The 24453-nt window shown below is 41.4% G+C and overlaps 1 protein-coding gene across 1 annotated transcript; it reads right to left on the bottom strand.

Annotated features, from left to right (window-relative positions):
* Positions 1–13934: 13934 nt before the first annotated feature.
* Positions 13935–24244, bottom strand: nptxra (neuronal pentraxin receptor a). Its single transcript, XM_082531069.1, has 5 exons — positions 23190–24244; positions 18490–18772; positions 17823–18064; positions 16418–16597; positions 13935–15911 (listed from the first exon to the last, which is right to left on the bottom strand). The coding sequence occupies exons 1-5, from the start codon at positions 23919–23921 to the stop codon at positions 15681–15683; spliced, it is 1668 nt and encodes a 555-aa protein (XP_082387195.1). The 5' UTR covers positions 23922–24244; the 3' UTR covers positions 13935–15680.
* Positions 24245–24453: the final 209 nt, after the last annotated feature.

Genomic DNA, 24453 nt, shown 5'->3' with positions numbered 1-24453 from the left:
CGGCGGCGTCCGGATGCCGAGGTGGTGACTTGGGGAGGTGAGGGCCCCCGCATAGCTACGGAAATAACACTGGGACCGCAGCGTAATCGCGGGTTCACATTTATTCCGGACTAGAACAAGACACATTTTGTGAACAAAGGTTGAGTCTAGATTAGTAAAGAAATAAAAAGGTTAAATTCCTCGTTTCAGTGGTTAAAATTGTTGTGTGCCTGTCCCCTGACGAGTGTGAAATTAAATAAAGAGGGAATTTGGAGCCACATAGAGATAGACGGGCATAATTGGGTGTATTACTCTGTGGTGTAATAAAAAAATAAAAATAAAAAAGAGAGATAGTAAGAGGTGTGTAGTGGAGAATTATGACGCTGTCAAGGTAGGCGTGTTGCCTGCTTATCTGTTTAACATGTGATGAAAATGAAATTAAATAAATCTCTTAGTGTGTTAATACAGGAAGCTGCGGACCTGGACCAACTGCCCCCACAAGCACAGCGGCCGAAGCAAAATTATAGGTAATGGGAACCACACCCAGCACGAATCAGCAGCTGTGAAAAAGACAGCAGCGAGGAGAGAATTAGAGGAGAAATTAAGAGAAGTTTTAACACATAAAATTGGGGCCAACGGACTTGTGGAGGTTGGGAAGGCGTCCGGAGCATCACAACAAAAAGGTGAAACAAAAACACACAAGCAGAGAAATCTGAGAGAAAGGCTCCTTTTAAGGTAACGCCTAGTTTGAGAAAAAGATAAAATTAACCTGCTTGCCTACAAATGCACATACACGCAATGAAGAAACAGCTTACACTCATGAACACGTGAAGATTTTCCAGCAAGGCTAAAGCAGCGAAACTTAACATACATCTGTTGTTAAAGGATAAATACATTACTGACAAATAAACCCTCTGGGTTGCAGGACAACAATTTAACTTCAAAGAAAAAGACACTGGTCTAACCAACCAGTGATGACACGACAAATTTAGGGGTTAAAGATTCAAATTGTGACATGTTTTCTGCTGATTGATTGATACAAGTGATTACTGAATGAAAGAAAATTTCCTTTTGGGCTTTTAAACATGATCTTAAGAATTTTAACAGGTGCATGTTGTCCTGTCAACTTGGTGGGTTAGGAGTTGATTATATCGGGAGAGAAAAAACAAAAAAAAAGGGGGAGAGAAGGCTGACACAGGGCCTGGTCCCGGTGTTTCTCCCCTCTCGTTGTAATACAGCCAACACAACATCATTTTCCTGTTCGTTTGCTTTTGTTTTTGCCTGTTTTTGTTTTTTTGTTTTTTCTCTATATATATTTAATTACAGGCTGCTTTGCCGGCCCTGAAAGCCGAGGCTGACTGGACTCCTGCTCTCCCCCATACGTGACACTGACCAAATGCTGCAACAGCTGGACCCACAACAACGACCTGAGAATGTCAACAGACCTGGAGGAATGTGATCTCATGCAGCCGAGACGGAGAGCACTAAACCTAAGGCCCGTTTCACTACACGGGGGAAAATTCCCAGACTGCGTCAGCTGACAGAGCTGTAAAGAGACGCCCGCCAAGCCCGAATGAAAAGTAAGGCCGAGCGAAAGAATGCTGACCTTGATAACTTTGCATTCACACTGTGCAGGACAGTGATGGACCAACACGGATGATCGGGCAGCAAAAAGGGCGTGACCGAGACAAGAGGAGTAACTGAGGACAGAAGGCACCTCAGAATGGACAAAAAACACAGAAGAAGATGCAGGTTTCACCTGCGGTGAACATCGACACTGGAGAAAGGACTGCCCCAATTGGGGTCAGAACCAGGACGGACTGAATTTTGAGCAGCAGCAGCAGCAATGGTCGCAAACGAACTGAAAAGGAGGGGGGCAGGACCCCAGGGCATGCTTCAGGCAGTGGTTTACCCAGAACACCAGAACAGGAAAGTGATGAACACACACACACACACACACACACACACACATACACACACACACATACACACACACACACACACACATTGGAATGCTGATTCACTGAGAAGTGATGCACACATACACATGCACACGCTTGTGCAATGAAGAGTGATCCACACGCACACACACATACACGCTGATGCAATGAAGAATGCTTTGCTTATGCTGATATGCAAAATGCTGCACACAAACATCCCAATGCATAATTTTTATGAGGAGCCATTGATTTCCATTGATTACTTAGAATGTGTTATATGTCACTCAGAGGGCATTTGTGTAGATTTTAGGAATAAGGTCTAAAACGGTTTGGTTATGAAAACAATGTCTGTGCGTGATGTCTGTTTATGGCTCAAGGCCTTGACTGAGTTCTTTGCTGTGCTCCACACAGCCCTGATGAGGAACAGTGGCACAGAGTGAAGATGATGAATTAATAGTGTAAGTTTAGGTTGGAGTACGGCATTTTCTGTGATTGAGTTTTGGTTCAAGGAGGAACAAAAGGTGTTACGGCACCTGAGCTTCTCATTCCCACACAATATTGTCCCGGCAGGAAGCAAAAACGTTCCTGTGAATTTCTGGTTGATTGTTTGGTTTTGCTTAGCGCTAGTTTGATGTTATCAGTGAGCTTTGGCTTGTGCTCTTTCTCGTAAGCGAGAGAGGGATAGTTTTATGCTTGGACATGTCTGCAACGGGCCCTAGTTTGTGTTATTTTACCGTAGTAGTATTTTGTTGGTTATGTCTGTTTTCGTTTTTGTTACAGTGCACTGAGATAAGAAAATCTGAGAGGTGTGATCCACCGGTGGTGATATGTTGATATTTTGTGAGTTTATGATTTAACAATCAGCTCTTTAAACCAGGCCTGAAAGATTGAGATTTAAAGCGCTATGAAATATTCTTACAAAAACAGTTGCAAAGTGTGTTTCTCCATGATTGTAATTGGCTTGGGAGAAATTCACTTATAGGGAACACTGAGAAGTTCTGAGTCTAAAAGGATTGCACCGAGTCAATCCGGCCCAAAAAACAACAAGGAATTGTTTTCCTTTTAAAATGATGACGTCATCTTGCTGGTGATGGATGCTCGAATAGGTTGCGCGGGAGACTCCATTATCAGCAACATCTGGTATGAATGTGTGTGGAGGTATGCATGTGAATGGACTGTGATGGACTGACGACTAAAAGTTTTGACTGACTAGATACTGAGACAATGACTGCACCCACTTTAGGATTAGTAAATGCCAATAAACAATTCATAAACAATTCACCCAGCCGGCAAGAGAAGGGTGGATGCTTCGCTTTGTTTTGTTTTGTTTTTCAGGAGCAGGAGGATAAGAGAGACTGGAGGAGGAGACTCTAGCTTCACATAAGTATGAACTGCAGACTTAACACTGTGGTTGCTGATTTTGAGTTACTGATGTTTGCATTAAGAAAACTGTGCTATATTAGCTGTGTTTTGAGTAAGGTATCATGTTATATTATTGGGAATGCCAAATGCTACAGTGGAGAAGACTTTTGATACCTCTCATGACTGGAATATGTTATTATTAACCATAGCAGGCCACTGTAAAAAAGTCAATTAAATTTTATAGAGGAAAATCGTCAAAACTTTTTTTTTTTTTTTTTTTTTTGGCCTGTCCCGTTTGGCTCTTTTGCCATCAGAATTGTTGTCTAAAGGCAAAGAAAGATGCCCAACGGATTTACTTTACCAAACTGACCATCCCAGCCTTGCCGTAATGGTCCATTTGATTCACCTTTTATTGTTTATTTTATTTTCACTTACTGAATACGGGACAGACTTGACTGGGGGAAAGAAGGGGAGAAAGAAAGAGGGAAAGAGAAACAGCTGAGAAGAGGGACGGGGAGAAGGGCAAAAGACAAAAACCAACAGAACGGGCAGAGAAAAAAAATGCATATATCAATCACCTGGATCACCTGCTGAGAAAGAAAAAAGAAAGCAAGCAGAAGAGAACAAGAGTAATAGAATAAACAACATCACAATGATATATGGGAATATGACAGTAAATACTAAATGTTAAACATTATTGTGCAGCACATAAGATCAACAGAACACAGTGTGCTTTGAGGTAGGAGCCAAAAAGGGTGTAGTTTGTGGGTGTGATCACCCGTGTGTACACCTGTGAGCATGGACGCGCTTGTTTTTTGTTTTTTTAAAAGGTTCCTTCATGTAATAATCTGCTAGAGGGTGTGGGGGGGCCACAGCCCCGTCCTCCAGGGCGTGAAGCAGGTATGGAGGAGATCAAAACTCCAGACATCCAGAGGCCCCCAGAACACAAGAGACCAAGGAAGACCAACAGAGGGGCAGCCGCGCCACTGTCCCAGAAAGAGCTGAGGAGAGTCCCAGATGAGGGCTCACTCAGCAGCCGCGGAGCAGAAGCCAGGGGGAGTTGCAGTGACGCGCCCGTGAGCTCCGCCGGCAGCCAGCTGCGCCTGAGTGACCGAGCCCCAGGCCGAGAGGCCGGGGGCACCCCACCTCCAAAGTGGCCCGAGCGAGCCCCAGGCTCCAGGCCCCGATAAGCGGCCGCCAAGGAGTGAGCCGGTGTGTACCTGGACGCCCATCCCCGGACACAAAGAACCACCAACGCACCGATGTCTGAGGGGGTCCGCCACTGGCAGGGGAAGTGGTGGTAGGGGGAGATAGGCCTCCAAACCTTGGAGGGCCTGAGATGTCCCCAGAGAGGTGGCGCCTGACACCCAACCTGACATATAGACACAGACATACAGGCACACACAGATACAAACATCCATTCCCACCCTCATGCTCTCATATGCACTTACTCCACACTCAACCAACGTGGAGACAGACATAAAGAGACGTTGTACACATGATCACACTCCCCAAGCGTACTCTACAAACCGGGTCTAGGTGCCCTCGCCCCTGGAGGGGGGAACTGCACCCAGACCCAGGTGGTGTTTCCCTTTTCCCTGCGGTGGGGGGAGGCAGACCGCCCCGACTCCGCAGCAGCAGGAAGGCTCCACACTCCAGACCGCAGTCGGACGGCCAACTCCTCCTCCTAGCCCCCCTGCTCCAGCAGGTCGCAGAGAACGGGGGTGAGAGAAGACTCCAAACCTCCCTCCACCCGCTCATTGTAATGTTGATGCATGTGTGTTCTAAGGTGCATTTAAAATCGTCAAAACTTTAACAATACCTATGAATGACTGGCCACATTCAGAATAGAGATATGCAATAACAAACATTGGTCCACGTGATTTAGGTTCTCATTTGAAATAGTAAGTTATTAAATGTAGAATATAATTGACAGGGACATTTGATAGGATGTGGTACTGCAAAAGAACAAGAGCAAAGTAAATAAAGAAAAATATTGTGTTTGGTTTGGATAAATTCAGATTAAAATGTACCATTACACTCAGAGGATCAATATGAAATAAAACATATGCAAAATTTGTATGAAGTACATGACTGATAACTGTTCTGTCCTGAGCTGTTGTTTCTATAGCACCCACTTGACCACACCAACAGTTTCTCGCCACCAACAGGGGGTATTTGCAAAGAATAGGGAGGAATATCATCAAAACTGGGAAAGGTAAGCCCCGAAGGGGGTGATGACACCATAACTTTCACTTATGGTCAAATTCTTAAAATTTGACCCCAAACTTGAAAATTCTTCAAACATTTAGAGACAGAGTGGATAAACATAATGTCGCAAACCACATAAGGATGGAGCATTTGAATCAATAAGATGGTGAAATAACACGCAGTAAAATGTGGATCATGTTGATTATGTTTATTCCAGTGTGCAGAGGAGTCAATTCCCTTCACAAAGCTTGTAAATTCACTTGAACCAAAATTGGGAGCACCCGGTGCTGCAAGAGTTAATAGTCACAATACCCAAGGATAAGCACAAGAGCATGACTGATACGATGGGACTGGGATTTTGCTACACTTAATTATTGCAGACACAAATAAAACTAAATTGAAACTAAGGATTTTCAGAAAATAAAAACTAAACTAAACTAGCAAACAATTGGTAAAAACTGATTAAAACTGATGAAAATTGCAAAACTATTACAACCCTGGTCCAGACTAAGATGGCGTTGGACATCTTCAGGGCAGAAAAGGGTTGGTGTGACCAGGGTGTGGTTTGGCTTGTTGTATGTACATTTCAAAATGTTACAGCTCTGGATGGACCAGTTACCAGGGCATGCAAGGATGACAGACTTTATTACATGAGGAGAAGGGAAATTTTCGGGATTGAAGATCCTCTGAGATGACAAGGCTGGAGCAACGGTACTCGAGAGAAGAATTTCTGATACTTTCTGAGATATGATGTCACTAACCTTCTCTTTTAATTGTCTAGCTCCAATGAATTGACACAGGGGAGTGTGTCAAAAAGGGGGAGTTGAGTCCAAATATCAAACAATGGTTTTATGAACATCTGATGACGTTATTTCTGTGTTTAATAATTTAGCTATGGTAAAACTTAAGCATATAATGGGTTAGACTTAGAGAGGATTCATTAATTTTAGATTTCTTTTACACACACATAGATTATGATTAGAATAAGTCCTGAACATAATATTTTGAACCAAATTTGAATCATTAGAACAACAATGGATAACAATATTAGATTATCAAGGCTAGGGAGAGAGGTGTTTTGGTTTTCTGTCTCTTGCAGAGAAAGGAACAGACACCAGACGGGGACCCGGAGAGGTGAGGACCCTTCACAGAAGAGACAGATGTAGGGACTGCCGAGACAGCAACTGGGGTCAAGTGTCATGGCGTTTGGGCTCCTGGAGAACATGGATCCCACAAACACAGCAATAACCATGAAGGGGTTGGCGAAAACCAGGAACACCAGACCAACGAGGTTCGAGAGACTCTTGGCAAAAAGGGGGACACGGCGGTGATCCCAAAACACACAGATCCTTGTTTGAAATCGGGGCAGAATAATCCCCAGAACTGTGCAACGACTAAAGGGTGGTCGAACCCCGGAGGTCGAAGAAAGAAGCTGAGAATCACCCAACTGGAAGACACTGGTAGCTGCAGCAATAAAAGTAAAGGTTAAAAGCTCCTTAGACAGAGGTTCTAGTCTAAGTACGTTTGAAAGGTATAAGGGGGCATTAAGAAGGGGGTGGAAAACTGGAGCACCAAAATAAAGCTGTGGGAGAATTGGGGAGTGATGGGAGAGTCATCTGTAACTGCTGTTATGGTTGTAAATCTAACTTTGCTTGCATCTGAACTGCGTGAACACAGAGGTCATCCCACAGATGGTCCACCCGTTAAAGGGGGACAGAGGGCCTCAGGATCAAGAAGACCTGGACCTTGCAATGCTGGAGTGCATGTTATAAGTGATCTCTTTGAAGAAAAGAGATCAAAGGGGGAATTGTGATATTATTCTGTTATTATATGTTACCTTATATATGTAATCAAAGTAGTTGAATTAGAATACTGCTGTAGATCATATTATACCCTTTAATATAGAGTGTGTGAGCTGTATGTAGTTTAGTTCTCGTTATACTTTTGAGTTAAAAGAACATATTCACATATTAGTTCATTAGATAAATGTGCATCACTCTGTATCCTTGATCTGCTGGGAATGTGTTACACTGTTTTCTTGACATGCTTAATTGTTGAATCATGAAGAGAAGGTTGTAAGCAGGAGACTCTGTGTCTAAAGACAGGGGAGATAGATAGACCACATTCCACACCCCCACCTTACAGAAAGCAGAGAGACAACTGCCGAGGTCATAACTTAGGCGCTGTAACAGAGAAAGAATGTGATGTTTTGGCTTTTACGACTAGCTGGGGGCCACTAGAGACTATAAAAAGCTGAGCAACCCGTCACCATTTTGAGACGTGCCTGAGCATAAATACACCGAGTACTGTCCCTCCTTCAGCCCAAAGATTCAAAGAATTGGGAGATTTCAACAACGCTAAGAGTTTTTACTTTATCTTTTGAGTAATATTTAATTGAATATAAACATGACAGGATTAAAGTGGTTTGTGTTGGGAATATTCTGACTGTGTCAGTGGCTACTGATGGATACCATCAGTGTTAAAATGATGTTCCAGCCCAGTACTGAGTATAAGCAGCTCCTCGTACACAGCAGCCACACAGTAACACGGTTAGAGGGGCTTTGACTTAGTTAAGATCTAACTGTGCGACATCAGACAGCTGACTGTGACTGCCAGGTACAAGCTGGAGAACCTCTGCTCGAGTTTAAATGTAAGTCCACCGCTGAAAAGGAGGATTGTGTTAAAAAGCGGCGCTCATCTGTGTCGTGCTAATTAGGGATTGCAGGTTTTTCTCTGTACCTCTCAGTGCCGTAAACTACCTGCACCTACAGGTATGATTGCTGCATTTTTATTAGTAGTCTCTTGACAGATTGTCAAACCGTCACAGTGGTGGTACAAGCAGGCCCGTGAAAGACTCAGAAATGTCATACCATGACTTATGCCTCGAGGCAAAGAAGCATACATAGAGTTACTTTTTGTTAAATCCCTTCTCATGGCTGTGTTTTTACAAATCTTGTACACATGCCTCCCTCATTGTTTGCAAACAAGTCTGTAAAAGTGACAGCTTTCTGACAGCAATCTTGAAAACTTGAGCCTTCATGCTGTGTAGGCTCCTCTCTCCCTCTCTCTGTTTTTTTGGAGGGTGTGTTTTTTACAGTAAACTTGAGGGTGACTTGGCTTAGGCAGTGGCTGACAAATGGGACACGGGGAATGTGGGGTTTGGGCAAAAAGCATGTCACAGTAAACAAGGAGAGAAGAAGGGAGTGTAAAAGAATTGTAACGTGAGAGCAGGGGAGGAGGAGTGAGAAGATGAGTGGAGGGTGAGAGTGGAGGATGGCAGAGCAGAGGAAGAGCGAACAGTGAGTGAGATATAAATTCTATTCTAATACACAGAAAAATCGGCATTGGGATTGCACAGTTACATCACACCTACAGTAAGATGCACACAGGTGGGGTTTTATCCAATCCAGCAAAAGAGAGCTGCATTGGAATTAATACTTTATTGGGGAAAGTTCACAGTGTTTATTTTCTTGACATTTTACCTGCTTTCTTGCTTAACGTTACATGAGAATAAACTGCTTTCATATCAGTTTAGACTGAAGTCTAAAGGGTTTGTGTCTAATTAAAGCTCACAAAATGTATTTATGTCAATCAAATAATTTAAAAACTCTGTTCATCTGCAGTGAGTGTTCCCAGAGATCACGCTGACTACGGACCAGATCCACTTGGTGTCTTTTGCTATCTGGGTCGGCTTGTCAGTGCACTGTTTACCTCAGCTGTCAATACGTCAGGTGTGAAGCTTCCAAGTGTATTTACTCTGGAGGAGGCTGTAGAGCTTTGTGAAAGGAGTCTGATATGGGTTGGTGAGTCAGTGATGCTCACTTCTGTCTGATGACAGCGACACTGAGATGAGCAACCATCGTTCCTTCACCTTGTGTCTTCACTTCAGATTGTTGTACTTGCCACGTTTTCCTGTGTCTACAGTTCTCCTCACTGCGCCATCGCTGCTCGGCTGCTGTCAATATCTACGGGCTGGTCTCTTGGCAAGAATCTCCAAACAACTCCACTGTTTCATCTCTGGAATCTGAATATTCACCGTGCTCACCGGCCTGTCCTCCTGTTCACCTCCTTCTGTGGATCGTCAGGTTGGAATCGCATTCATTCATTCACCTTTTGAACACTCACTCGGTCTTAGAGCCCTGACTTCAGTTCAGGAGATGAGGCTTGAGGTGAGGAGGAAGAGGAGCACGTTTCATCTAGATGTCATTTGTAAAGTTTCTTTCTTTCATGTTTTTGCTTCTTTGAAAGAGACCCTTTTTCAGATGATAAAACATGTACAGTCAAGATTTATTTATGAACACAAAAGTCATTTTTTCTGTTAGAGATACTGAAAAAGAAAAACTAACTGTATGTTTAGTATTAGTGACTACAAACTCCTTGGTTAAAATGACTACTTCAGAGTGACAGCCTCATCTCACAAATGTGACAACCCAGCAGTTTAACAAAGTAGCATTTTGTTTTATTTTTCGGACCATAATTTACTAAATAAACATAATTCTGCATTAAAATGATCTCAATGCCGTTAAGACTATACACTTCAAATCAAAGATTTTTCCAGTTGAATGAGTTGCTCAGTGTTAGGAAGAAAGAACAGAGGTGTAAGGCAAAGCCACACTGCCTTCAGTTTTTAAAAGTTTAATAAATTGATTCTATTTTAATGATTATCTAGTAGCTTCTGCAGTCTAGCAGCTGAGGGAACAATGACTGCTGTTATTCTCCTCCTGAAGTGAGAGAGGATTTAATCAGTTCTGTCTGTTTATCTGTCTCTGCCTGTTTGTTAGCAGTCGATTGTCCACATTTTTCAAGATATATTTAACATTTTGTGTGATGATAGATACCAAAAACAACTCCAGCTGATTTAATTTTGGTGAAAATCAGGTCGAGGTCACACCAAAAACAGTAAAACATCATCTTACCCACAATTCTTTCATCATCAAACTTAACAATGAGCATTTGACCTTGACCTTCACTGTTAGTGCCCAAATTGACCTTCAAACAAAATTTCAAGAAACCATATTGAGTAATATATCATATGACAGAGCATGAAGAGAGCTGTACAACACAGTTTATTTTTTCAATACGGCGACCTGCGATGTCACAGTGACGTCATAATAGCCTGACACTATCGCACTGTAAGAAAAGCAGGCTGACATCAGCAGGTTGCCCTTCAGGGGGAGATGTGCTCTTTGAGTTCTCTTGTTCTTGTTAGATTTATTACTTTTGGTCAGCACTAGACTAGAAACCAGCATAAAATACAAGTACATTAAAAATCAATATAGTACTTAGCAAATATATTCAGTGACATCACAGCACTGGGGTATTTTCGCGACGTAACACTGAGAGTGCTCTAACAGCATTGGTTAAAGCGGCACTGTAGGAGCCAATGTGCTAAGTCAGTGGTAGATGTTTTGTTTTGTTTTTTCTTCTTACAGATACAAAACACTTTCATGTTTAGGCACTGCTGTTGTTGGTGTTTCATTGTAATGAGGTCATAAACCCTTTATGTCTTTTTCCTACAGAAATATAATCTTTTCATTTTAATACTACAAAAACAAATGACTCACTGAGTCTCGCAGTTCCTCAGTTTACTCATCTAGCTACATACTCTTGCTGCACTTGAGACAAAAGACTCCGGGGTTTTTTTTTTCTCCTTGAACTCTCTCCTTTAATTTGCTTATAAGGCTTTTTTATGCATTAATTAACCTCGCAAGCAAAGAAGGATGATTCTTTTTCCTTCTTTTTCCTTCTTTATGGCTGGAGAAACTGTGATTTTTCTTCTGCATTCTGCCAACCTGTCTTACTATAGAATAGTCTGCTCTCCCAGCAGGTTTTATTTCTGCTGCTTTCCAGGTCCAGGTGTGTTTGTGGGCTTGTGTGTGTGTCTGTGAACAAAATCTTCATATTTCTCATAGTTTCAATAGACATTAACTACTACACTTTTGTAGAAAATGTTTGATATGAAATGATGACATTAACTGCATCTGAAAATTATTACTTTAATAAAGATTTGAGTTTTGTACAGGGCACATGTGCAGAACAATACAACACCACACAAGACATGGACATACAGTATTTCAACAACATTAAATCAGACAGATACCAATGCATACAATGGAAAAGAATCAGTTCCAGTAGCTGTAAACAATATAACTCCACACTACTATCAAAAAGCCCAAACAAAGCTCAGGCGGGAGCTGAACAGACACCAAGCATGACATATAATATCGCCACTGCAGACTGAGAGGCATCATCAAAGACACTATTAGCCACAGCAAGATGATTCTGACCTGATTTAGCACCAGTTTGGCGGCACTGTGCAGACGTTTCAATTAGTGACGGCGTTTTCAAATGTTTACTCAAACCTCTTACGTCTTCAAAAAAGCCCCGGGGAATTCACAGAAATGCAGATGCTTAATTAGCTCAAAATATCTTGCGATGAGAATTTTACATCAGGACAATTCATTTGATGATTTGTTTACATGGGTACAAACACCCTGGCAGGCACTTTCCACTAAGGATCTTTTTTGTATGCTAGGGAGAGCTAGTGTGAGAGAAATGTTGCATTCAACAGCATGTCTCATAAACCAGTCGAGAATAATGGTTAGAGGTGGATTTTTATGAAACTCACTAAGGCATATTACAAACAACAGTACAACTCATGCATGGAATGTATTACAGCTGAAATAGTTACTAACTGTATCTCATATCCCCGTGTTGTTAGCTTTGCTGCGTCATCATAATAATGTTGGTCCAAAATCAACATTGCAGCTGACCCATCAGGATGTTATGATGTCATAGCTTTGCAATATGGTGAAAAGAAAGTTTTGTTTAACGAGGGGCATTGTGTTTTATGTTTTTTTAATTTATTAAGTCATAAAGTATTATAAATATATCATCAAGTTAGGTTTGCTATTTTCTAAAGGTTGCTCATGTTGAGTTTTTGTGATAATTTTTAGAAGCATTAGCTAACTTCTTGGCTAATGCTAACAGTGACCTCAGACAATGTCACTGGTCTGCTGATCCTGGACCGATGTTATTGTGACGACGCAGGGAAAACACCAACGCGGAGACATCATCCGTGTTAATGTAGGATCCTTCATTTAAAGGTAAGAGTATAGCTTTTAAGCTAGCTAATCATAAGCGTTTCGGATAGCTAACCGCTAACATTACATAAGCAATATAATAATTTTAATTTTATATGTTCATTTTGAAATTGTACTATATGTACCTTAAAAATACAATCTGTTTGCAAACTACATTTATCTTTATCTTATGTTGCACAACTCTCTAGATGTTAAGAGCATCTGCTGGACCGTTAAGCGTTTCTGAAGGAACCATAAAGCCCCTTCTTACTTCATACAAATGTATGCCATTAGTTAAAGAGCTTGGAAAGAAAGTAACTTTACTTCTTTAAATTTCGATTGCTAACTGAATGTTCAGACAACATCACTGGATCAACGTTATTATGATGATGCAGGAAGAACACCAACACAGAGATATCAGATCACCCGTGTTACTGAGTGGCTGCATGTTTAAAATCAAAGAGTATCTAAGAATGTAGATGTGCAGGGCTTTATGTATCTATCCATTTAAAGAAGATAAGGTATAGTGTGATCATTTGAGATTTTATTGGTTGGGTGTATTTTTACCTTGATTTCTCAATTTCTCAGGTTACATAAATGGAGAAAAATGTATTCAAGAAATGAGTAAAAACATTAAAGACATTAAAAACATTCTGTTTGTACTGAGAATTTCCTTAGGGAAAAATATTTCTGTAATTTCAGGTAATTAGGGGTTAAAACAGACCCCCCTGACCTTTAAAGACAGACACACAGACAGCCACCTTTGCATGAATGCAAACGCTTCTGTCCTCTTCTGTGAAATCGGTGAGCAACACATTGCAGTGGCAAGACAATAAAAGCATATGAATACATCATGCAGGGGTGAAAACAATGTAGCATCACTTATAACAAGTATCCGATCCATCTCTATCCCCACTTTCTCTTTTCATTCTCTTTCATCATCTACTCCTGGCTGCCACCTACTGCTTAATATTCCTACCACTTTCTCCAGCATTTTTCATCACCTTACCTTGACTTTAAACTCTAAAGCAGTCACAGCCCTTAATTAACTTCTGCCCAACCCTGCTGGGTTTCTGCTGGCTTGACACAACCTCTCGCTTTCATAGTAGAGGTCAGATCTCTGAGACTGAGATCAACTCATTATTTTTCATACAATGTGGCAGCTTAAAAATAAATGAATAAATGGAAAAGTTGCTTATAAAGTAGCACTTTATAATACAGCCTACGACTAACAGTATTCCATTTCAAATGACAATAAGGGGGTGAAGTTTTTAGAAAAAAGAATAAAGTAATAAAGTAAGGAATAAAGTACGTAATTTAGGTGGGTGGAAAGTTCCATATGTTTCGGTACAAACACAAATGATATTTCTTTAGTTTATTTTGTTAGTATGCAGTACATTTATGGATGCAGCCCATATTATAGAGTGGTTTAACCTTCCAACCTTAAATTGTAAATACATGTCAGTTTTTTGGTGCGCATGATGAATTTTTGGTAATAGATGTACATATTCCTACTTATTAAAAAAAAACCCTTAAGAAAACAAGCATTGGATTATAACCACCCTTTTTAGTGAATCTAAGTATTTATAGGTTTAAAAAATTACATTATAATTTTAGATAAAATACCATAAAATGGCATTTTATGGTATTTTATGGTAGAGAATTAAACTGTTAGTAACAGGCCATATTATAAAGTGTTATTGAAAAATTCAATTTTTGCACAGTTCTGACTGCTAAATGACATCATAGCCACTATTTTTAGCTGATTTAAGTAAAAGTTCCACAGGTTGGAATTTTCTTTATTTGCTTTCTTGTTAAGACTTTGATAAAAGGCGATTGCCAGTCTCACACAATGTATATAATTAACACTACTGCAGCAGCTGGCTAACTTAGCAAAAGTGTTCGAAATACATCATCTGCCATTCTTCAAAAGTTACAGTATCTGCCATTAAACTCATTCATATTGTATTTTGTACAAAATCTATGGAGTAAATACATAGTTGTCTTACAGCGAAATCAAGACCTTTCACAATGCTGGATAATCATCAGAAGTTTCTTGCAAATCTTGTCACATCAGATGTAATTCCTTTTTTTCTTGTTAATGAGGTCTGCATTTATATAGCACAATTCTACTTTCATTAAACTTTACAATACACCCATTCACTCTGTGTGTTCTTATAACACATTTACTGTGCCATATACACACTAACAGAACTTTTTGGAGTTTGTTATTTTTCCCAATAAAACTTAAGAAGCTTGGATTGCCCTGAACTTCCAAATGATGACAACTTTCTCTACCTCAACAATCCACTACAGGTATTTTACAGAAACACTGAAATCCACAGAAGCTATTAGAACTTGATAACTCCGTTTTAAATAATACTCATCAGCTATTAGCCGTAAGCACTTCTAAAGTATATGTAAAACTAAAAACTGTCAGTATTGAATGTATTGGCACTAAAATGCATTTCGGTGGTAATTCATTTAATTCTGCAGCCTTCGGGATCTACGAAATTCAACTGAACTGAACACAAGTGATTGAGGACTTTCATGTCTAAGTAAAGAAATTGTTTGGTACGCTAAGTTAGCTGGCTGCTTTACAACATTCAAATACCTCTACTCAAAACTCCCAACAAGAAAGTATGTTTTGTAAAATGAGGAATCATTTATTTATTTAAAGATGGCAGTGTAGCATTTTAGCTAAGTAGTTATACAAGTTCTAATTAGCTATTAGCTACTGTTACTGCTAACAATAGCTATTAGCTGCTGTTTTTAAGTGAGGAAATCTACACTGTAATTTTCATTTTATATTCTAATTTAAGAAATGGACTATATGTACTTTAAAAATACAATCTGTTTGTATACTACATTTGTATTTATCTAGTATTGCACAACCTTCCAGATGATAAGAGCATCTGTTGGACTGTTAGGTGTCTCAGCCCCTTCTCACTTCATATAAATGTATGCCATTAGTTTCTTTTTCCATGTTAAACAACTGTTATCCAATGCCACACAGTTTTAGAAGTTTTTTACTGTTTAGAACGTCCCTTGTTAGTGGTAATACTGGAGATGTGGAATCTTTCCCTTCAAAACCCTCCCCTGTAGTTCACTGAGAACTCCTGCTGTGTTTACTGCAAGGCTCCCCGGGGTCTTTGGTTGCTCCACCATAAACATCAACTCCATTCTCAGCCCAGGGTATCACACTGCCCTGGGTTATTTTGCCACATCGGGCTAAGCTGGCCACCTGGTTGGACGTCAGGACGCGGTCCCAAAGACCCACCTGGGACAACTCTCCAACCAAGGCTTGGGATGAGTCAAAACCTCCACCCAGAGAATCCTGGAGAAAAAAAATACACATACCTAAAATAAATGTACTTTTATTTCTAATGCCTATGAGCACAGCTTTAGCTTTTTTGTTGCCTTTGGCAAGAGCGTGGATTTGAATTTGGGAAATGAAAAAGATGTGGTGATCAGTATGAACACAAGCCAAGAAACAAAAGCAGACATGTGGGGCGGGCTCTTTTAACTACCAGATCTGTATCCATCACACATACACATCTCATTCATAGCATCACATCTTAGCACACTATCTGAATGCAGGCAAGCAGAAAATATAATTCATGGATTTACTTACTTTCTCAAAGTCACTGATGCTTTCATTTTCTAGTTTTAATTATAGCTAACAGAGAAGCCAATAGGTGAGCAGAGGCACAGCCGCAGTGGCTAAACTTTTGACTGCAGCGCTGTACTCAGGAGGACTCGCCAAACGAACTTTTTCTCTAAGCTTCTTGTCTGCTTTTAACCAGCTAAAACTTTAGTTACTTAATTATGTATTTTATTCACCTGCTCTTGCCCGAGAATGAGCACTCCATCAGGTCGAATGTGATGTCCAGCGGCTAGTCCGTGACCTTCTCCCTTCAGCCTCCCCCCTTGGTAGGCCTGCCACACTCCTCCCTTTTGTGTCCAGCTCACACAGATGTGCTGCCAGCTGCCCCTGGAGAGGTTCAGAGGCAACTGAGCCACCTAAGAGCAGGGGAACAAAAGGGCAGTCCAGATGAAGCAGATGTCATTGTGAGAGGTTTTGTGAGTGCCACAGTTCTGAAGGTAAGGCGGGTCATCAGACAGCTTGTGCTGAGATTGCATTTGCATGAAAGAAATGCAGCTCTAAAGTCATAAGAAAGCCCTTAGACACCTTTTGATGCTAAAGTTCTAAAGATGGCTCTTATAATGCTTTTTACTTACCAAAGACATTCTGTTACCTCCAAGGACACACAACTTTTTCTCCAGGCATCTATTACCATAATGACTTCATTGGATTGTGCCTAAAGCCACTGCACTGCGCTACACTACCCTGCAACCCAAGGTGGTATCTCAGTTTATCATTTAAACACATGAATGGGGTTATTTAGCTTGTCTAAATTGGCTGTTTTGTTTGATGTGTTCTGCTTATTTGTATGCTAATTCAAAGCACTTTTTCTTCCTCAATAGACAGTAGAAATTCAAATTTAGGCTATAATTTTTTATCGATCCATCCATCTATTCTTAACAGCTTCTCAGCTGTCACAGGGCAAGAGGTGGGGTACACACTGGGCAGATCGTTAGTCTGTAGCAGGGCTAACACACAGAGAGGCAACCATTCACACCTATAGCTGTTTTTGAACCACAGGTTAACCTAACAAACGTGTCTTTGGACGGGGATTGGAAGAGTCCCTGAAGAACATGCAAACTCCACACAGAAAGGCTCCAGCTGACTAGCGGATTAAACCATTACCCTTTTATGGTTTTTATGTACCCCACTAGTGGCAAACATTGTACATGAGAATGAACCATCCAGAAAGCAGAAGCTGGCTTTGAGTGCCTTTAAGGTTCTAATCATCAAATAGATCATGGCTCTCTTCCACAGTGTGTCTTTTACCTTGTCTTCCTCCCATCACCCCCAAGCTGTCAAAGAATATGGCTGCTCTTCCCCTTTTCTTCCTGTTAAAAGGGAGTTTTTCCTTCCCACTGTCACCAACTGCTTTTCAAAGGTGGTTGTTTGAATCTTAAACCTTGAACCTTGATTGTTGAGGTTTTTTCTCTGTTACTGTAGGGTCTTTACAAGATAAAGCACATTTGGGTGACTGTTGTCTGATTTGGCACAATATAAATAAAACTGAATTGAACTGAAAAATCATTTGAAAAAAGGCTGAGAAGCTTCCTTGAAAATCCAGAGGACTACAGAGAAGTTGTAGTCAGACACTCTCAGTACCTTGTCATTGATGAGCAGCTCAGCAGGAGCGTGCAGGCCTTGCAGCAGCACCAGTTCATTCGGCTGTTCGGGGACAGCGTACGACACGGGGGTCCCAATGCCTCTCTCCGCGGGGCGCAGCCACAGGCAGATCGTGAAGGCCCGCAGCTTTGGCATGGAGTGCGTCACAACAGCGTACATGTAGTTTGTCCGTGTTGGGAAGGACAATCTGTATCCCTCTGGGAAAGAATGCCCTGAGAAACCTGGGGAAGTGACAGAAACCAGAAACCAGTTAAGCAGATCAAACAGTTTCCCAGCTTTTATTATATAACTGCATTTTCGTCACAGCATCTGATGTGTTTTTTAAGCTGGGTATGAATTTTATAGTCTTTCTCATCTTTTTTTTCTTTTACACAAGTTGAACATGATTTATTCATTATAATGAAAGCCCATGGCTTGATTTGATTAAAAGCGAAAGAAAGTCAAACCTCTAGGGTTATTTTTTATGCCAGATTATTTCTCATCATTAGTAACTTAATTCATTTTGTGAGTGATTAATCAGTCACTCGTCATTTCTCTCATCATTTTAAAATTCTTTTTCATTAAGGCACATTAAAATGCGCCTGCACACAAACACGAATGTTCTGCTTTTTTCTTCCATTTTTCCCCCTTTGCAATGATGCCGTACCTTCCTCCAGCCCTGAGATTCGGTGGTGTAGTTTATTGATGCCCCGCTCGATTTCCTGTTTGTGTTTCTCCGTTTCCAGCCTCAAGGCTTTTCTCTCTTTCTCGAGAAGCTGTACCTTCTTCTCCAGCTCGACCTCTAAGTCGTCCATCCTCCAGGAGCTGTCAGAACCAGCTCTGTGCCCAAGATCAGGCAACCTTTCTGGGCTGCCAGACATCCCACCTTCCTCTGGCACTCCGGAGGTGTTGCTGTCTGTCTGGTTGTGAGGAAATGGGCCAATATCTGACTGCAGAGGAGGAAGTCAGTGGAAGAAAACTTGGTCAGAATGTGGTTTATACAGTCTAAGGATGAAATAAAAGTGCACAGTCTCTATGGAATTCTGTTTAGTAATTCTAGCAGTATGGGTATTATATGAAAAGAAAAGAAGCAGCAACAAGTTCTTTATCCAAACTTCATGTATACCCTAGCTCTGAACTCTAACACTAAAACTATGTTTTGGGGAAAAGGAAAAAGAACTGATTGACTGATTTAATAAGGAGTCTTTATATGCTGCGGATAGGTTTAACCTTTTTTCCACTTAAAAGAACACATCAGCATTTTGGGAAGCATGTTTTCTGAGCGTGTGTGAGTCTATTTCTATCCTGTTGCACAGTTTGCTTGGTTGGCATGCAGGCAAAAATAGTCTGGCACAAACTCCAATAAGAAGAGAACATTTTATTTTTATACTTTGGCTTTTTATTTCATATATGTGTATATATACTGTATATCAATCTTAACAGACATTTGTCCCTGCTTCACTCATATGTATATATACTGTATATCACTATCCTCACTAGTATCTTAGCTTCAATTTTTCCAGATGCCTTTTGTTGGATAAGTGCAACTTTCTCAGTTCCCAAAAGGTTGATTCTGTTCATCTGGACGTAACATTTTGTGGGAGAAACGTTTCATTAGTCATCCAAGTGACGTCTTCAGTCTCAGCTGACTGCAGGTTTCCCCAAGCTTATAAAATGTACATTTGAAGAACAATGGGCTGTGAGGTCAGTTCCTTGATCATTAACATGCAAATTGTCTCAGTTCTTTGTAAGTTTACTCCAGCTGACTAGACTCATTTTGCATCAAGGTTTATTCTGCTTTTTTCAGCTCCTCTCCCTGCCCACTCTCTGTCTGCCACACGCCCTACTAAACTCTAACTGCGAGCTGGTCTCCAGTTCCCCAAACACCTGCTTCAGTTCAGCCTACCTGCAAACAGAGCACGCCCGCTTTTTTTCAGTCTTCAGACAGCCAGGTCAGTACGAAGCAGGCAGATAGAAGGGAGTTAGATGATATCAGCTCTTGGCAAAAATTCTAAATAAATGTATTTCTATATAATATTCCTCTAAACTGTTTTTTTTTTATATTCTTAATAATAGTGGATCTCTGTGTTTTAGAGGCGCCACAGTATAGTGGTTTACACATTTGCCTAGCAAGCAAAAGATCCTCAGTTCAAATGCAGAAGGAGACACAAATCCCTCTGGTGTTGTGTGAGAGAGGGCATCCAGAGTAAAAAGTCTGCCTGCTGTGGTGACACCTTGCGAATAAGGGAGCATCTTTATTGAATCTCTAAGTTCACCGCAGCTAAACATTGACTAATTTTTCCTTCATTGGCCATAATTTATCCTAAGGCTTCACTTTCCACTAAAACAACAGAAGCATGAATAAAGCAGTCTAAACTTAATAGCACTTGTTGCTCCAGAGAAAATGGCAAAAAAATGTTTATTGAGTTGCTAAATATGGTGAGTCATCTCATGTCTAAAGAGAATTTTTTTTTCTTTTCAGTTAGGTATCACACACCAAACAACAGAAACTCACAATTCCATATTAACGTGATTCACTGAACACTCAAACCACAAAGGAAGCACTGAGGTAAATAAAGACTCAACAAGTTTCCTCAAACCTGCTTGTCCAGGCTGTTCCCCGAGCACATTATTACATGGTATATGCAGTCTAAATATACAGAGATGCCTGGGAAATATACTATACTCATGAGAAACACGCTGAACATGTATATGCAGCTTTAATGCATATGCAAGGTTTTTGATGGAGCAAAGATAGATGACAGATGGAATTTCCAATGAAATCAAGTCAAAGTCAAAGTCAAAGTCAACTTTATTTGTCGATTCTGCCACATGTACAGGACATACAGAGAATAGAAATTGCGTTACTCTCAATCCCTAGATAAATAGCAAATGAACATTTAAATATATTTAAATATAAAAGTGATTAAAAATGCAAGTAAAATAATTAAAAAGTAAAAATTTAAATAAATACTCACAGCATTATATTAAGATGTACTTTAGCAATCTCTCCAGCCATAAAAACACCACTTTGCAGGACTGGGTGCATTTTCTGATAAAATCAGCAATAAAACTGTCAGCAAGGCTTTTTCCAGAAAGCTGCAATATGTCATTATCGTCAAGCTAAAACAAAAAAAGCTTTAATCGCTGATTCTGAAACAGATGTCGTCATGCTTCATTCATTGTTAATATTATGGGAAATAGTAACTGGTCTGGTTCTGGTTTATAGCACAGCTCTACTTTACTTAAGGAGCCAACAGTATTCAACTTGTCTCATTCACCCATTCACAAAAACTCTTTTTTTTTCCTGCTTAAGTGTTTTATATCTAACATTCACACATTAGAGAACAATTTCAGGATCAGTATCTTACCCAAGGATACTTTGGCCTGCAGACTAGAGGCTGGAAAAGCGAGAAATCAAACTACCAACCACTGGCGGATCTAGAAGATTTTACATGAGGGGCCAAAGATGGGGCGAGAGGTCTAGTCAGGGTGCCAGTCGCTCCCTTTGCCTCCCTGGTGATCTGCCCCTCCCACCACCTTTAGTAGAAGACCTGCTGTACCACCTGAGCTACCCTAAAAAAAATGATGCTCACATTAGTTCTGCTTTATAAGTCTGTACTGCAGCGCCAACTGTAACTGCTAGTACATTTGTTGGCATGATCTCAGAGATGATTAGGAGAGTTTGTTTGGGTTTTTTTTTGCCATATTTCTTTGTGTGTCTTTCTTTGTCTGTGAGGCTGTATTTAAAAGCACAACAGTGCTTTGAGCAAAATGCAGACCGAGTTTCACATGTGAGGTTTTAACCTAATGTTGGTCACAGATGAAATATCAGCAGCACATCCAAATTAGAGCTCATCCTGCAAATTTCAGGACATTCAGAAGTGGTTGAAATACGTTACTAAAAACACAAGTGAAAATAAAGCACGCACAGTGGCACTGGAGCAAAAGTCAAGTCAGCCTCTGCAGTAATTAAATATTTTTATTCATGCTCCTGGCACACTAGTTTAAGAGAAGAAATGTCTTATTTTATATGATTAGTAAAAAACTGATGCTTACTGTATAATACAGACAATAATACCCAGAACGAGAAGGCTCTTTGATTTAAATTTTCAAGCACTGTGTGGTGCTTCTGCTGTAATATATTGAAGCTAATGTGTTAATGCTGATGGGATATGTTCAATTCAGATTAATTGCTCTCCTGATACGTGAGGAGACATCAACAGTTATTTTTCCTTTTTGTTTTTCTGGCTGTACAAATATTTGGGCATAGCTGGCTGTATTAGGAGCTGCAGCAGACTAGACATGATGCAAAACAACATCTGCAGACCACATGCAAGAAGAAAGCTAGGTTCAGGGGATTTAACCAGTGCTTTCCACCTTTGACCACCAGTTCACAAGGTCTGAAAAAAAAATCTAAATCTGCTGTACCTGTACGTGACTTGGATGGTGGAAGAAACAGTTTGGGGGGGGGGAGTACGTGGGCGAAAGAAAAAAACAAGAGATAAAATAGCAACAGAGCAGGAATTCAACTCAGGCACAACTTAAGTTCTGTGAGAACAGGGATGAAAGTCGTCTGACAGCAGTGTAGGGTGATAAGGTTATGTGTGACAGATCACATGGATGCATCCTATAGAGGTTTTCTCTGACAGTGGCAATGCAGACACAACAGACCGAACAAAGGAAGTGACCCACCACACAAGCATGTCCTACATAAACTACATCAGAGGAGCAGAACTGCAGGGAAACACAATCAGCCTGTGTTTGGACCAAACAAACAGGAACCTCCTGAATTATTCATGTCATTTCTTTAGCCCCAAAATGAGGTTATCCTTCATCTGAATCTGGTCAAGTAAGAGCGTGTTTGATGTCACTCTGCTGTCTTCTTTCCTTCACTGCCTCCTGCTCTCCCTGCACGCATCACTCTTCACTCTTTCCATTATTTTATCATTTCAGTTCTGGAATTAGCAACAGTGTATGTGGGCTTCATTACATATGTCAGGTGTGATGACATGGAGAAAATTAGGTGTTATTAACAACTGACACAAACACTGTAGCAGATAGTTCACTGAAAAAAATAAACCCCTTGTTTTCATGGGTCATATCCATAAATCCTAAAGGGAGCTCTAGAGTGAAGAAGAAATAAACAGCTAGGTGTCTTCACAGTGGCCAGCATGGAGGAGTGTGTTATAAATATTTAAAACAGCTCCCTCTCCATCAGTCTTACACTGTGGAGATTCTTCTTTGTGCCCTCAGGTGCCTGTGGTGACTAAATACTGCTCCCTGGGATTAATTACACCTCGATCAAGTGCTGCTTGATTTGTATGCAGAGTGTGGTTTGTGTGCTTTTCTCGACACTCTACCTACCTCCAGTTTCTCTATACGGTCTTTGAGCTGAGTTATAGCCTGCTCCAGTTCATCCACAGCTCGCACTGTGAGCAGGTGGACACCGTCGGAGGTCGCAGACGGGCTGTCCCGCACCATGATCCGGTCCAGGTGCGCCTCCTGCGCCGCGCCTTTTCCTCCTCGCAGCGCCGCGGAGCTCCCACGTCTTCCCGCGCTGCTGCTGCCGCTGCTCCTTCCACTTTTCCCGTCCAGCCCCTTCTCACACTCGGACAGCTTCCCCGTCAGCTCCCTTATGGTCCGCTGGTCTGTTAAGATTTGGTCTTTCTGCTGCAGAACGCTCTGCCGGAGCTCCTCCGCGGTGGTGCGGAGGTAGCCCCAGTCTTCGCCTGCGTACAACGACGGGTCGTCCGCTTGTTGCTGAAAGTTTTTCGGGTTGCACTCCCCGGCTGGGATCGGAGTGCAGATCAGCCGACTGACGGTCGGGTCATGTCCGGTGAGTCCGGTGACCCCGTCCAGCCCGCCGAGCCCAATGTTGAAGGTAGGCGCTTCTGAATCGGGCGTTTCAGAACCGTGGAGAGCACCCAGGGAGCCGGGCCGGGCCACGGAGCCCGCAGCGGCGGGTGTCTGCGCCGCGGCGTCCGGGTACAGCGAGTGGTTGTCGACTGCTGGTTGCTGTTGAGCCGCAGCAGCCTTGGAGGATCCGGTGTGGACAGCCGCGATGATGCAGATAACCGCTCCGATGAAGGCCACCATCCCGGCGGCCAATATAATAACGATGAACTTCAGGGTGGCGGCGGGGGCGATCGATTATTAGAAAAATCTAATAACAATAATAATAATAACACTCCTTATCTGCAAGAAATAAAAAAGGAATCTTGCCACCAAATAAAGCTAAATAAAGTGTGAAATGACTGAAGTTTAGTCTGTATAAATGAGAGAGAGGGACAAAAATCACTCCTCACATCCCCGCTTTAAGAGAAAAAAAAAACAGGAGATGGAAAAATGAGAGTTCCGCACCATAATTGAGTGATCACGGAGTCAACAGAAAATATCAGAAGCAGATCGTGTGTTCCACCTCCTCCTCCTCCTGTTCAGCGCGCATGTCCTCGGTTTTCAGGCAAAAAATCCAGCCTGTTAATGCCGAGACGGAATCACGAGGGGGAGAGAGATGGAGGAGAGAGAGAGGAGAAGTTAAATGTAAAAAAAAATAAAAATACAGGACACACCTGTCCCCCACCTGCACTGTGTTTAACAGCACAACTTTAACCTTTGGGGAGGGCGGTTT

The sequence above is a fragment of the Aulonocara stuartgranti genome (assembly GCF_965226115.1).
Source record: "Aulonocara stuartgranti genome assembly, chromosome: 4".
NCBI lineage: Eukaryota > Metazoa > Chordata > Actinopteri > Cichliformes > Cichlidae > Aulonocara > Aulonocara stuartgranti.
The sequence above is the reverse complement of the archived record's forward strand: the minus strand, read 5'-3'. Positions and strand labels throughout refer to the sequence as shown.